At 34.4% G+C, this 15314-nt stretch overlaps 1 protein-coding gene across 1 annotated transcript in view; it reads right to left on the minus strand.

Moving 5' to 3' along the window:
• Positions 1 to 479: 479 nt before the first annotated feature.
• Positions 480 to 15314, minus strand: part of LOC106153298 (uncharacterized) — a 37862-nt gene continuing 23027 nt past the window's right edge. Inside the window, exons 40-69 of the mRNA XM_087008747.1 lie at positions 15224 to 15310; positions 14760 to 14936; positions 14277 to 14447; positions 13769 to 13981; positions 13278 to 13490; positions 12826 to 13011; positions 12108 to 12476; positions 11474 to 11866; positions 11129 to 11212; positions 10384 to 10467; positions 10154 to 10210; positions 9659 to 9769; positions 9175 to 9351; positions 8675 to 8845; positions 8230 to 8442; positions 7785 to 8000; positions 7260 to 7472; positions 6767 to 6982; positions 6111 to 6464; positions 5517 to 5912; positions 5162 to 5245; positions 4730 to 4813; positions 4439 to 4495; positions 4007 to 4111; positions 3394 to 3771; positions 2998 to 3210; positions 2448 to 2690; positions 1818 to 2246; positions 1171 to 1587; positions 480 to 836 (exon numbers count right to left, since the gene is read on the minus strand). Coding sequence (XP_086864873.1) covers positions 480 to 836; positions 1171 to 1587; positions 1818 to 2246; positions 2448 to 2690; positions 2998 to 3210; positions 3394 to 3771; positions 4007 to 4111; positions 4439 to 4495; positions 4730 to 4813; positions 5162 to 5245; positions 5517 to 5912; positions 6111 to 6464; positions 6767 to 6982; positions 7260 to 7472; positions 7785 to 8000; positions 8230 to 8442; positions 8675 to 8845; positions 9175 to 9351; positions 9659 to 9769; positions 10154 to 10210; positions 10384 to 10467; positions 11129 to 11212; positions 11474 to 11866; positions 12108 to 12476; positions 12826 to 13011; positions 13278 to 13490; positions 13769 to 13981; positions 14277 to 14447; positions 14760 to 14936; positions 15224 to 15310 — 6468 coding nt within the window. The remainder of the gene's footprint in view (positions 837 to 1170; positions 1588 to 1817; positions 2247 to 2447; positions 2691 to 2997; positions 3211 to 3393; positions 3772 to 4006; positions 4112 to 4438; positions 4496 to 4729; positions 4814 to 5161; positions 5246 to 5516; positions 5913 to 6110; positions 6465 to 6766; positions 6983 to 7259; positions 7473 to 7784; positions 8001 to 8229; positions 8443 to 8674; positions 8846 to 9174; positions 9352 to 9658; positions 9770 to 10153; positions 10211 to 10383; positions 10468 to 11128; positions 11213 to 11473; positions 11867 to 12107; positions 12477 to 12825; positions 13012 to 13277; positions 13491 to 13768; positions 13982 to 14276; positions 14448 to 14759; positions 14937 to 15223; positions 15311 to 15314) is intronic.

Genomic DNA, 15314 nt, shown 5'->3' on the forward strand with positions numbered 1-15314 from the left:
TATAATGAAGTGTGATATTCAGAAAAAGAATTTCGTGAGATACTTTTTAAAAGGCAATCGGTTGTCTTTGAGTCCATTTTTAAAGGTAAATGAGAAATCATATTATCACGCTAAAACTGATTTTCTTTTTTTTTATTCACTTCAAATTTTATAACAATATGTACAAAATCGTATACTTTATTGTATATATTGTATTATTAATAAATTTACAATTCTTGAACTAACTAAAGTAGCTTTCTGAAATAATACATTAAGATTCACTGAATCTAAAATGTCTAAGATACATGTACCAATGATTAAATACTTTAAACACATTATGTAAATAAAAAAGATATACTGGAAATTTTAATAGGAATGATTCTTGTTGAGAAAAAATCATCTTTATGTTTCATAGCGCGGAAGAGTGCGCGTGCTTAAAACAAAGACTTTAGTTTTTCTTCGATTCTTTTTCTTATTTAAAGTATCCTGTATGTAACTGTTCATGTTTCTGTTAAACGCATTGCTTGCACTTGGAGACGCAGATAAGCCGCACCCTCTGCGTGGTTTAACTCATCAATTTTCAAAATGTTCACCACATCCGCCGGCAAAGTGGGTGCCATCTCAACCTGCCCAAAGGTCGACCCTACCGGCGAAATCGAAAAGTTATCGATTTTGTTTTCATCGTGTGATGTTACGGTTCCCTGAGAGGAATTCAGTCCGTTTTGAGCGTCAAACGTGCTACTTTTAAAGCGGTTGTCCCCTGCTGTAAATAAGCCGGCTTCGGCGGCGCTCGGTTCATGTGGCTGATTTCTTTCAATCACTTGCATAGAGGTCTGAGCTTTCCGTGTCTTATGTACCTTTAACAAAATATTGATAATTGATAACCTATCAATGGATAACATATTAATAATCAGGTCATCAATTCCCCCCTCCCCCCCCCCCCAAAAAAAAAAAAAGCGAATCTACAACAGTCGTCATTTTAATCTGTATCAAAAAGGGTAATATAGTATTCAAGATCAATTTTGTTCAAAAGCAACGGCTGGTCGGTTACAATGTTTAATAATCATTGTTTTTAATTTTTCCGAAAAAATAATTATGACAAAATTTATCTACCACTAGTAACACAAGATATTAAGAAACTGTTAAATTGAACAAACGCGTCTTTAAGCTCCTAATTACGGAAAGGCTTACCTCATTTTCCAGAAAAGTGGATGAAATCTCTATTTGTTCCGAGACCAACGAGGAACATCTTTGTATAACAGGAATTTCATCGTTGTCATCTGTCTCAGTTCTGGTCGCAGAAGTTGGAAGTGTCGAAGGCAAGGACTTCTGCTTCTTTTGTTTTCCATTCTTCCAATTCAATTTTTTGCCGTTTGTTACTTTCTTACATACTTCTGATGGATCATACTTGGACAAGGGAGGGAATTCAGTTTCTGACTGAATTTGTGGAACATCTGGAGAATGATCCCCCAAACCAATCTCCTTCCTGACTGTTGAGCCCGGCTTCAGTTGCTTTTCAAGCCTAGGCTTTCGTCGGCCAACACTGGTCTTTGGTTGCCTGTCTGATGGTTTACCAATTAATGGAGTTTGGTACTTGCCCTTCATCACCTATTTAAATAATTATATTTTTTATCATGCATTTTTATATTTAAAAAATTATAAGCTTATGCTAAAAACAAAAGTTGGTCTGAATTTGAAAATAAAATGAAATAACCTATTTACAAGGTACATGTACATGTACATTACCTAGCGCCCTTCACTTTGTATTTTGATTTTTACCTCATTTATCTGCGTGCATTTATGTTTATGTTTAGCCTGTTTTTTATTTTATTTTTTACCTTTTTGATGGGGCTGGTTGTAATCTGCTTTTCTTTGCAGAGATGCGAGACAACGAGGTCGTCTCGACTCATCGTGCATTCTGATGTCTGTGCACTTTCCAGGACTGGGCCCATCAGTAATATGCTGGGGTCCATGCTTTTTAACGCCTGCATGTTTTGGTCTGATACCTGAGCACTGTCTGCAGAATTCTGTCTAATCAAAAGGATGCTCGGGTCCACTCCCATGAGAAACTTTGACGGGGAGTCGGATTTATGTTGAAATTGTGGTTCTTCAGTAAAAGAATTTGCATTCTTTTCTGTCTGCTCGTCTGTTGAGCTATTTTTAAAATCTTCTTCTTGGCTGGTCTTCATGGAGCCACTATTTGTCATGTCTGCCATTTTCATCTCATGATGTTCTCGGTATGTGTTGGTACGCACTGCCTTCCTGGCCTATTTTGCAAAAAAAGTTATAAAAATAAACATTATGAAAATGTATTATACTGATTAATATCAATTTTATCATTGGTATTATCAAAGTTCACATTAAATTTTCAGAAACTTTTTGATAAAAAAACAGTAGTTTCTTTTAATAGTAGATACAAGAAAACGTGTTGTAGGTTTATATTTGATTCTAGTACATGCATGTAAAACGAAAGTCGTATGAAAAAAAATAAAATCCTCACGTACTTCTATTGGATCATACTTGGACAAGGGAGGGAATTCAATTTCTGAATGAATTTGTGGAACTACTGGAGAATGATCCCCCACACCAATCTCCTTCCTGTCTTTTGAGGTCATCTGTTTTTCAATCCTAGGCTTTCGTTGGCCAGCATTGGTCTTACGTTGCCCGTGTGGTGGTTTACCAGATACTTTTGTTTGGCCTTTGCCTTTCACCTTCTTTAAGAAATAATAATTAATCAGACTAATAATACGAATAAAATTGCCACTTTCCATCATTTTATTTGCCCGTCTGGTTGTTTGCCTATTACTTTAACTAAAAATAGGAACTTTGTCTTCACCTCCATCAAAATGATATCAAAAGTATATATTACTCAGACATTTTAACATGAACAAAAATATTATGTTTTAATTCCTGATCAGTTAACATAATATAAGAAAAGCGCCATATCCACCACATACGCAGAATGAATATCACAAGAAAAAACATAAAGCATTTATCGTTTGCTACAATCTTACGTACTTCTGATGGATCATACTTGGACAAAAGAGTAAATTCAGTCCGTGGCTCAATTTGTGGGACTACTGGAGAATGATCCACCATACTAATTTCCTTCCTGTCTTTTGAGGTTGCCTTTGGCTGCTTTGCAAACCTAGGCTTTTGTTGGCCAGCTTTGGTCTTAAGAGGCCCAGATGGTGGTTTACCAATTACTTTGGGTTGGCCTTTGTCCCCCACCTAAATTAAGAAATAAAAATGAATTAATTATTTAGATATTTTAAAGTATTCTATAAAAATAATCATGTGGCCTATGAAAAAATTATTCAGCAACACTAATAAAAGATAAAGATGTAACAGCTGCAAAACTGCTATAGTAAACTCTCCTCGTTTAATCCCTACAATACTCATGGAAATGCCTACCTCTTTTTTAAGTTTCTTGTCATTGGTCTTTGTCGTTAAATTGGGCTTTGGCCTCTTCGGTGCCACAAATTTGTATTTCGACTGACTCGGTCTCCCCATCAGAATGTCAAGCTCTTTGCGTTTACCATTTTTCTTATTCATTTCCTTGCTATTTGCTACTTCCTGACGTACTTCGGATGGATCATCCTTGGACAAGGGAGGGAAGTGAGTTTCTGACTGAATTTGTGGGACTACTGGAGAATGGTCCCCCATACCAATCTCCTTCCTATCTGTTGAGCTTGCCTTCAGCTGCTTTTCACACCAAGGCATTAGTCCACCAGCATTGGTCTTATGATGCCCGAATGGTGGTTTACCAGTGATTTCCATTTGGCACTTGCCCTTTAACTGCATTAAGAAATAAAAAATAAAAAGTGTCCAGTCCCTAAACAGTGTCGATAGTATTAGCTCAGGCTCATGATTGTACAAAAATAGGGACATTTTCCTTTTGTTTCTTTTTTAACCTTGGTAAATATTTCTTAAGATAATTTTCTAGGGCTTTCATCAAATAACTAGACACTTATGATCATACATATGCATTTATAATTTAGATTTAATTTTCAGACTTTCTCCTTACTTTTTCATCTTTTCTGCCTCCAGTGTTGATTATTTTTCTGCAAGTTGAGTTGCAATTCCTGATGACTAGGCTTAGATGTCTTAACATCTTCATCTGAATTAAGGGCTGTATAAAGAAACATACAAAAGTAATTGTGTATCTGCTATATATCAAAGCTCCCTTGAAAAATGGGACAATATGCTTTCACACCAAAGCCATCTAAACAGTTTAGTTCTAGTCTCAATTTTATGAAAACTATACCTCTTACATGAATCCTGTAGCCTTCTGCTTTCTAATCCCAATAAAGTGGCCAGTGCTTTTAAAACACAGGTAAAACTTTGGTCTTATTGCGGCATTGCATTATTATGTTATGATATTCTACGAGCATTCTTATCCCATTTGGCATGGTAGTCCAGGAATTACTTTTTTGAGTCTACATATATGAACACTTACTTTTGTTAACATTGCTGTATGCATTTCCTTGATGTACATCATTGCCAGTGGATGGACCTGTATTAAGAGTTACATCACTTCTGTCATAAATATATTTCATATAGTAGCCATAAATATATATCATATAGTTTTGGTATAAGCTGTAAAATATGTTGTCAGTTTATTGTTTATGATATCAAATTGCTAAGATTTTTTTTTTTTTTTTTTTTTTTTTTTTTTTTTTTTTTTGTAATCTTTGGACAAATACATCTTTTCATATATGGATTATAACATATATTACCAAAAACATACCTCTACTCGGGCAGTCTGAGGTTGATTAATCTTGACAATATTTCTGTCCCCCAATTTGCGTAATAGGTCAACTTGAACATGGGGCTTCAGTTAAAAAAAGTAAAAAGTAAGGTTATCATACATCTGTGGATATAAAAAAAAAGAGGAGGCTGCAGGTAAATCTTTTAGCTTCCCAACTTCACCTATCTTTTTCAACTTAAAATTCATTGAAATCAGAACCACAGCAATTGCTACATTTCGCTTGAATGGAAAGTCAGTGCAATTTAGATTTATTTGCAATAAAAATACAGCGAATGTTCTGATCTTGCCAAGATATCTGATCAATTATGAAATTCTGTGACAACAACATTAGGCATATACCCTGTATCTCCACGAATTAAGAAAAGTGGGTTTGTCTAGCACCCAAAATAAAAATGGCATTCTAGCACTCACCTGTCTCAACAAGACTGCACCTTCATGTAACTGCTTTGCCTCAGTCTCTTGCACAGAGGTCTGGCCTTTCTGTGTCATTTGTACCTTTCAAAAAAATAATAATAATAATTGAATGATTTTATATATGGTCAAGTTCAAAATAAGTTTAAAAGGAACACAATTAAATTGGCCTAATTACAACAACGGTCTCCTTAACCAGCATTTAAAACATGCAGCACAGTAGCCAATAACAATTTTACGATAATGTTCAACATCAACCAATTACAAAATGTATCAACCATTACTAATAAAAAGATTTTTAAAAAGGTGAAATTAACATAAGTATCATGTGTTTAATACCAATGGTAATGTTTACCTCATTTTCCCCAAAAGTGGGTGTTTTCAAGGCCAATGTATCTATAACTGAAATTTCATCTTTGTCATCTGTCTCAGCTGTGGTTGCCAGAGTTGGAAGTGTTAGAGGCAAGGATTTCTGCACCTTTTGTTTTCCATTCTTCACATTCAGTTTCTTGCTGTTTGTTACTTCTTTAGGTACTTCTGATGGACCATATTTGGACAAGGGAGGGAATTCAGTTTCTGACTGAATATTTGGGACATCTTGAGAATGACCCACTACTCCAACCTCCTTTCTGTCTGTTGAGCTCGCCTTCAGCTGTTTTTCAATGCTAGGCTTTTGTTGGCCACCACTGGTCTTAAGTTGTTCAGATGTTGGTTTACCAATTACTTGAGTTTGATACTTGCCCTTCTTTACCTATTTAGATAATCATATTTTGATAATGCATTTTTTACATTAAGATAAAGTTTAAGATATGTTAAAACAAAGGTCTGTCTGACTAAATGTTGAAAAAAATGCTGTATTTTTATTTATAATGTACAAAACCTTTCTATTTTGATTTTTTACCATTCTATCTGTTTATGTTCATGTTAAACCTGTATTTATTTATTTTACCTTTTTTGTAGGGCTGGTTGTAATCTGCTTTTCTTTGCAGAGATGCGATACCACTGAGGCATCTCGGCTCATCGTGCTTTCTGATGTCTGTGCACTTTCCAGGACTGGGCCCATCAGTAATATGCTGGGGTCCATGCTTTTTAACGCCTGCATGTTTTGGTCTGATACCTGAGCATTGTTGGTGGAATTCTGTCTAATCAAGAGGATGCTCGGGTCGACTCCCATGAGAAACTTTGACGGGGAGTCAGATTTCTGTTGAAATTGTGGTGTCTCAGAAAAAGAATTTGCATTCTTTCCTGTCTGCTCATCTGTTGAGCTGTATTTGACATCTTTTTCTTTTCTTTTGTCCTTCACCTGCTTTAAGAAATAATGATAGAGTAGAGAAATAAATAAAATGAATCAAAATGCCACTCTCCAACTTCTTCTGTTGGCGATCTGGTTGTTTGCCAATTATTGAAGGTGAGAATTTGCCCTTCACCTGTATCAAAAAGGTAATATATTATTCGGACAATTTTTAATTTAAAAAAAATTCGTTTTTAACCTGATCAGTTAACATAATAAAAGAACATGAAATGTCATATATACCACATATGTAGAACAAAGATCATATGAAAAAACAAAATTAAGCGTTTGTTGATTGTAACCTTCTTACGTACTTCTGATGGCTCATACTTGGACAAGGGAGGAAATTCAGTTTCTGACTGAATGTCTGGGACTACTGGAGAATGATTCCCCACACCAATCTCCTTCCTGCCTGTTAAAATTGCCCTTAGCTGCTTTTCAACCCTAGGCTTTCGTTGGGCAACATTGGTCATAAGTTGCCCGTCTGGTGGCTTACCGATTACTTCAGTTTGGACTTTGTCCTTCACATGCTTTAAGAAATAATAATAAAATAAATAAAAATGCCACTCTTCAACATTTTCTGTTACCTGCATGTTTGTCAGTTACTTTACATAACTTATTGCAAATTCACTTGTACCAAAACAAGTGAACATTTTAAAATCAAGAAAAAGACTATTTTCTATTTTTAACCTGATAAGTTAATATAATAAAATATTATAAAGTATCATATTCAGTATATATTTAGAACAAAGATCATTTGAAAAAACATGAAGTTAAGCATTTGTTGGCTATAACTTTTTTACATACTTCTGATGGGCCTTGCTTGGACAAGGGAGGGAATTCAGTTTCTGACTGAATGTCTGGAACTACTGGAGAATGATCCACCACACCAATCTCCTTCCTGTCTGTTGAAATTGCCCCTAGCTGCTTTTCAATCCTAGGCTTTTGTTGGCCAGCATTGGTCTTAAGTTGCCCATCGGGTCCTTTACCAATAACTTCAGTTTGGACTTTTTCCTTCACCTGCTTTAAGAAATAATAATAAAATCAATGAATAAAATGAATAAAAATGCCACTCTTCAACATTTTGTTACCCTTCTGAACGTTTGTCAGTTACTTTACTTAGCTTATTGGAAGTTATTGCCCTTCACTTGTACCAATACAGTAATATATTATTCAGACATTTTTAATCAAAAAACCTTTTATTTCCTTTTTTCACCTGATCAGTTAACATAAAAAAGATTATAAAATGTGATATTCAGCATATATGTAGAACAAAGATCATATGAAAAAACATAAAGTGAAGCATTTGTCGATTGTAACTTTTTTACGTACTTCTGATGGCTGATACTTGGACAAGGGAGGGAATTCAGTTTCTGACTGAATATTTGGAACTACTGGAGAATGATCCACCACACCAATCTCCTTCCTGACTGTTAAGCTTGCCTTTGCCTGCTTTTCAAACCTAGGCTTTTGTTGTCCATCTTTGGTCTTCTGATGATTGTCTGGTGGTTTACCAATTACTTTAGTTTGGCCTTTGCCTTTCACCTGCTGTGAGAAATAATAATCAAATAAATGGGTATTATGAAACAAAAACATTTATATATTATTCAGAAATTTAAAATGAAGAAAAATTCTTAAAATGTTTGAAAACGTGATCAGCTTTCATTTAAAAGAAAAAAAGTGTCATATTCACCATATACATGTATTCAGAATAAAGATCACATGAAAAACATAAAACAAAGCATTTTTTTTGGTCGTTTGTAACTTTTATACTTACTTCTGATGGAGCACACTTTGGCAAGGGAGGAAATTCACTTTCTGACTGAATATTTGGGACTACAGGAGAATGATCCCCAACATCAATTTCTTTCCTGCCTGTTGAGGTTGTTTTCAACAGCTTCTCAAACTCAGGCTTTCGTTGGCCAGCATTGGTCTTATGGTGCCTGTCTCGTGGTTTACCAATTACTTCAGTGTGGCATTTGCCCTTCACCTGTATTCAGAAATAATAATTAAAAAGAATAATAAAATTTAATTTATTTTTTATGTTGTCTGTTTGGTTGTTTACCAAGTACATGGTTTGGGAACTTGCACCTTCCCCTGTATCAAAGTGTTATATATTATTCAGACACTTTAAAAAATTTTTCTGTCAAAAATTATAATATGACCAGTTACAAAATTTATCCATCACAAAATCACATTCATTTGGTTTGATTCCTACTTACCAAATTTTCCACCTTTTTGTTGTCAATCTTAGTTGTAAAATCAGGCTCTGGCCCCTTATGACCTTGCTTTTCAACATTTTGTGCCGTGAATTTGTTCTTGGGCATGCCTGATCTCCTTGGTAAAACATCAGGCTCCTTTTGTTTTTCTTTCCTCCCTTTCAGTTTCTTCTGCTTAAGGAAATAATAATTAAATAGATAATATAAATGAATTAAAATGTCAATTTGTAACATTCTGAGTAGCCTGTCTCATTGTTTACTTATTGCTTCAGCTTGAATGCTGTCTGTATCAAAACAGTAATATATTATTCAGACAATTTAAATCAAGAAAAGGTATTATTATGTTTAAAACCTGCCCGGTTAACATCATGAAAAAAAAAGCTTACCATATATATACACTTCATGTAGTATAGTTGCTGTCTCTTTTTAATTTCTTTTTTTTTTTTCTTTTTTTTTTTTAACTTACTTTATTCCATTTCATTTACTGATTATGGATATCTCACCTTGTTTTTGATTTTGTTCATGAGTTTGGCTGTGAACTTCTTTTCACTTAGGAGACGTGCAGCCACTGACTTCATTGTGGATTCAAATGTCTCCTCACTACAGCCTGGTCCCATCAGTGAAATGCTGGAGTTGACTTTCTGTTCAAGACACACACCTGTTGAGTTTGCCTTGGGATGCTTAAAATATATATCATTGTAACACTAAACGGTTTTGTAAAGTAAAGTAAATCAATACTCAATAATCGCTATATATACAATATGAGTAAGAATATTTTTCTAAAGTGCCCTGTCCACACACACAACTTTTATGAAGTGTCGACAATATATACTCAGACTCCTAATTATACAAATAAAATAGCGTTTTTTCTTTTCATTTTTCTGTTCTTTTTTCTTCTTGATAACAAAAACTTTAATCACACAGCGATTCACTTATGACCATCTATACATTTAAAATTTAGATTTAAGTTTCAAAAAGCCCCCTTACTTTGTCATCTTTTCTGTCTTCAGTCTTGATAATTTCTCTGCAGGTTGAGTTTATGTTATTCCTGATCTTGACCAGGCTTAGATGCCTCAGCATTCCCATCTGAATTATGGGCTGTATAAAAACACACAAAGTAAATGTCTATGCTATGTATAAGAACATGCTTCACAAACAAAAACAGAGAGAGAGAGAAAGTGTGCTTGTGTCCAATAACATTCGCTGAATAATCAGACCCAATACCCATACCCAATTTTGTGTCACTTTCAACCATAACCCCCTGCCCTCCGCTTCTAAAAGCATTAGCCATTATAGAACAAAATGGCCAGTGCTTTCATTTAAAATATTAATATTAAAATATCAGTAGAACATTCGGCCCAATTGCCACATTGCAATATTACGCTATTTTATAGTATATTCTCAGAGCCCTATAATCCTACTTGGCACAGTTGTTTAGAAATTACTGTTATGCAGATTAGGTTTGCATACATGAATACGTACTTTGATCAACATGGCTGAATGCATTTCTTTGATGTACATCATTGCCAGTGGATGGACCTGCAGTGAAAGAATCACATCACTTCTGTCATAAATATACCTGTAGTTTTGGCATACACTGTAAAATATGCTATCAGTTATTTGTTTCTCAAAACAAATTGCTCAGGTGTTTTTATCTTTAGACAACTACATGTTTTAATTTATGATCATAATGTTGATTATTTCAAACATACCTCTACTCGAGCAGTCTGAGGTAGATTAACTTTTACCATATTTCTGTCTCCCAGTTCACGTAATTTGGCAACATGAACATGGGGCTACAATTAAAAAAAAAGAAGTAATAACTAAGGTTGTCATACACCTGTGGATCCAAAAAAAAAAAAAAAAGTGAGACACTGCAGGTAAATATATTACAGTGGCCAACTTCACCTATCTTTCTCAACTTAGAATTGATGGAAATCAGTACCTCAGCAATTGCTATATACATTAAGCTTTAATGGACAGTCAGAAGAATTTAGATTTATATGCAATAAAAATGAAGCGAATATATTCTGATCTTGCCAAGGTATCTGATCAATAATTATGAAGTTCTTGGACAAAAACATTAGGTATCTTCATGAAGTAAATAGCTGAATGATACATATGTACCTTTGTCTCAACATGCTTTTCAAAATAAACAAAGGAATGACCAAGAAAAGGTCACCCATGGCCAGTTGTGAAAGTAATGGTAGGCTTAGGAACCGAAGTCTGGGGTCCCCATGTGATTAGCACAGATTATAACGTTGGTTGGAGTATTGGGGTTAGTATTTGGGACCTGTAATACTACTAATGGGGAATGGACCAAAGTTCCTAACAGACTACCATTCCTGTCCCACCAGTGGTCCCTTTTTAAATTAATACATGTATATTCATACGCTACACCTAAGAAAAGCAGGTTTGTGAAGTGCCCAAGAAAAAATGGCATTCTCTAGCACTTACCTGTCTCAACACAACTACACACGAATGGAACTGCTTTGCTTCAGTCTCTTGCACAGAGGTCTGGCCTTTCTTTGTCCTTTGTACCTTTTACAAAAACAGACAATTGATTGATTTTTTATGATCAAGTTCGTAATAAGGTCAAGGGAACAAAACTAAATTGGCAATGTACTCTTTAACCAACATCAAAAACAAGATCAAAGTTGTGATTATGTTCAACATCAACCGCTGATCCATTACAAATTATGCAATCAATTACAAAATGTGTCAAACACTACTAATAAAAGATTTTTAAAAATGGTTTAATTAACATAGCATCATTTGTTTCATCCCAATGGCAATGTTTACCTCATTTTCCAGAAAAGTGGGTGTTTCCAAGACCAATGTATCTATAACTGAAATTTCATCTTTGTCATCAGTCTCAGTTCTGGTCAAAGGAGATGGAGGTGCTGAAGGCAATGACCTCTGCATCTTTTGTTTTCCGTTCTTCAAATTCAATTTCTTGCAGTTTGTTACTTCTTTAAGTACTTCTGATGGGTCATGCTTGGACAAGGGAGGGAATTCAGTTTCTGACTGAATATTTGGAACTACTGGAGAATGGTCCCCCACACCAATCTCCTTCCTGTCTGTTGAGCTTGCCTTTGCCTGTTTTTCAATCCTATGCTTTAGTTTGCCATCAGTCTTAAGTTGCTCAGATGTTGGTTTACCAATTACTTGTGTTTGATACTTGCCCTTCTTTACCTATTTAGATAATCATATTTTGATAATGCATTTTTATATTAAGATAAAGTTTAAGATGTGTTAAAACAAAGGTCTGTGAGATTAAATGTTGAAAAAAGCCTTTTTAATTTATAATGTATACAAAACTTGCACCCTTCAATTTGTATTTTGAATTTTTTACCATATTATCTATTTATGTTCACATTAAACCCGTATTTATTTTTAAAGAAATTTAGTTGTTGGTTTATTTATTTATTTTTACCTTTTCTTTTGGGCTGATTGTAATCTCCTTTTCTTTGCAGAGATGTGAGACCACTGAGGTGGCTTGGCTCATCATGCATTCAGATGTGCGTGCACTTTCTAGGAAACGTGCACCACAGACTGGGCCCATCAGTAATATGCTGGGGTCCATGCTGTTTAACGCCTGCACGTCTTGGTCTGATATCTGAGCATTGTTGGTGGAATTCTGTCTAATCAAGAGGATGCTCGGGTCCACTCCCATGAGAACCTTTGATGGGGAGACAGATTTCTGTTGAAATTGTGGTTCTTCAGTAAAAGAATTTGCATTCTTTTCTGTCTGCTCGTCTGTTGAACTGCATTTGACATCTTCTTTTCCTTTGTCCCTCGCCTTCTGTAATAAATAATTATAAAATAATGAAATAAATAAAATGAGTCAAAATGCTACTTTCCAATTTTTTTCTTTTGCCCGTCTGGTTGTTTGCCAATTACCTGAGTTGAGAACTTGCCCATCACATATCAAAATGGAAATATATCATTTGGACACTTATCGATTAAGAAAAAATTATTTTCTTTTATAACCTGATCAGTTAACATAATAAAAGATGATGAAGTGTTATATTCACCATATATATATATATATATATATATATATATATATATATATATATATATATTTGTAGAACAATGATCATATGAAAAAACAAAATTAAGCATTTGTTGATTGTGAACCTCTTACGTACTTCTGATGGCTCATACTTGGACAAGGGAGGGAATTCAGTTTCTGACTGAATGTCTGGGACTACTGGATAATGATCCACCACACCAATCTGCTTTTCAATCCAAGGCTTTTGGTGGCCAGCATTGGTCTTAAGTTGCCCCTCAGGTGGTTTACCAATTACTGCAGTTTGGACTTTGTCCTTCACCTGCTTTAAGAAATAATAATAAAATGAATAAAGATGCCACTCTTCAACATTTTCTGTTACCTGTCTGATTGTTTGTCAGTTACTTTACTAAGCTTATTGCCCTTCACTTAATTGTACCAATACAAGTGAACACGTAAATCAAGAAAAAATATTATTTTCTTTTTTAACCTGATTAGTTGACATAATAAAAGTGTCATATAATCATACATTTGGAATAAAGATTACATAAAAACAAAGCATTTGTTGTTTGTAACTTTTTATTTACGTACTTCTGTTGGGTCATGCTTGGACAAGGGAGGGCATTCAGTATGTGACTGAATATTTGGAACCACTGGAGAATGATCCACCACACCAATCTCCTTCCTGACTGTTGAGCTCGCCTTTGACTGCTTTTTGGTCCTAGGCTTTCGTTGGCCATCATTGGTCTCACGGTGCCTATCTGGTGGTTTACCAATTACTTCAGTTTGGCCTTTGCCTTTCACCTGCTTGAAGAAATAATAATCAAATAAATGGATAGTATGAATCAAAATGCCACATTTTTTTATCTTACCTGTCTGGTTGTTCACCAAGTATTTCAAAGCTGTATCAAATCAGTTATATATTTTTCAGACATTTCGAATAAAGAAAAATTATTATCATGTTTGAAAACCTGAGCAGTTATCATTAAAAAAAAAATTGTCAAATTCACCACATATTCATAAAGAAGATCACATGAAAAACAGAAAACAAAGCATTTTTTGTTTGCTACTTTTATACTTACATCTGATGGAACACACTTTGGCAAGGGAGGGAATTCAGTTTCTGACTGAATATTTGGAACTACTGGAGAATGATCCCCCACACCAATCTCCTTTTCATCTGTTGAGGTCGCTTTCAACTGCTTCTCAAACTTAGGCTTTCGTCTGCCAGCATTGGTCTTGCGTTGCCTGTCTGGTGGTTTACCAATGACTTCAGTTTGGCAACTGCCCTTCACCTGCTTTAAGAAATAATAAATAAATAGATTAATAAAATTAAACTTTCTTTATTATTATTTTTTTTATGTTGTCTCTTTGGTTGTTTAGCATGTACTCAAGTTGGGAACTTCCGTCCTTCCCCGTATCAAAACTTGTTATATATATTTTTCAGACATTTAAAAAAGGTTTTTTTGATAAAGATTATAATATGACCAATTACAAAATTTACTTGTTATATAAGACAAAGATGTAACAGTTGCAAAACTGCTTAAATCACATTTAGATTGATTGATTCCTACTTTCTGAAATGCTTACCGTATTTTCTACTTTTTCGTTGTCAAACTTGGTTGTACAATCAGGCTCTGGCCTCTTATAATCTTGCTTTTCAACATTTTGTGCCTTGAATTTCTTCTTGGGCATGCTTGATCTCCTTGGTAAAACATCAGGCTCCTTTTGCTTTTCTTTCTTCCCTTTCAGTTTCTTCTGCTGTGGGAAATAACAATTAATTAGATGAATATATATGAAAAAAGTGGCAATTTTAACATTCAAAGTTGCATGTCTCATTATTTACCAATTGCTTCAGCTTGAACACTTTGCTTATATCAAAATAGTAATATATTATTCAGGCAATTTAAATTAAAAAAGGGTATTACTATGCTTTAAAACCTGATAGGTAAACATCATAAAAAAAGCTAAGTGTCATATTTACCACATACACTTCATGTAGTAGTTGCTTTCTCTTTTCAATTTCTTTTACTTATTTTATTCCATTTCATTTAATGATTATGGATATCTCACCTTGTTTTTGATTTTGTTCATGAGTTTGGCTGTGAACTTCTTTTCACTTAGAAGACGTGCAGCCACTGACTTCATCTTGGATTCAAATGTCTCCTCACTACAGCCTGGTCCCATCAGTGAAATGCTGGAGGTGGCTTTCTGTTCAATACACTCACCAGTTGAGTTTGCTTTGGGATGCTTAATAAAATATATATCATTGTAACACTAAACAGTTCTACAAATTAAAATACATCAATACTTATCGATATACCATATGAGTAAGAATATATTTCTAAAGTGTCTTGTCCATACATCTAACTTTTACGAAGTGTCAACAATATAAGCTCAGGCTACTGATTTTACCAAAAATAGCACATTTTTTTCTTTTTTTCTTCTTGATAACAAAAGTTTTAATCAGACAGCAATTCACTTATGACCATCTATGCATTTAAAATTTAGATTTAAGTTTTAAAAAGTCCCCTTACTTTATCGTCTTTTCTGTCTCCAGTTGAGTTGTTATTCCTGATCTTTACCAGGCTTACATGCCTCAACATTCCCATCTGAATTATGGGCTGT

This window comes from Lingula anatina, chromosome 3 (assembly GCF_051362555.1).
Source record: "Lingula anatina isolate TDL-2025a chromosome 3, LinAna3.0, whole genome shotgun sequence".
Classification (NCBI taxonomy): domain Eukaryota; kingdom Metazoa; phylum Brachiopoda; class Lingulata; order Lingulida; family Lingulidae; genus Lingula; species Lingula anatina.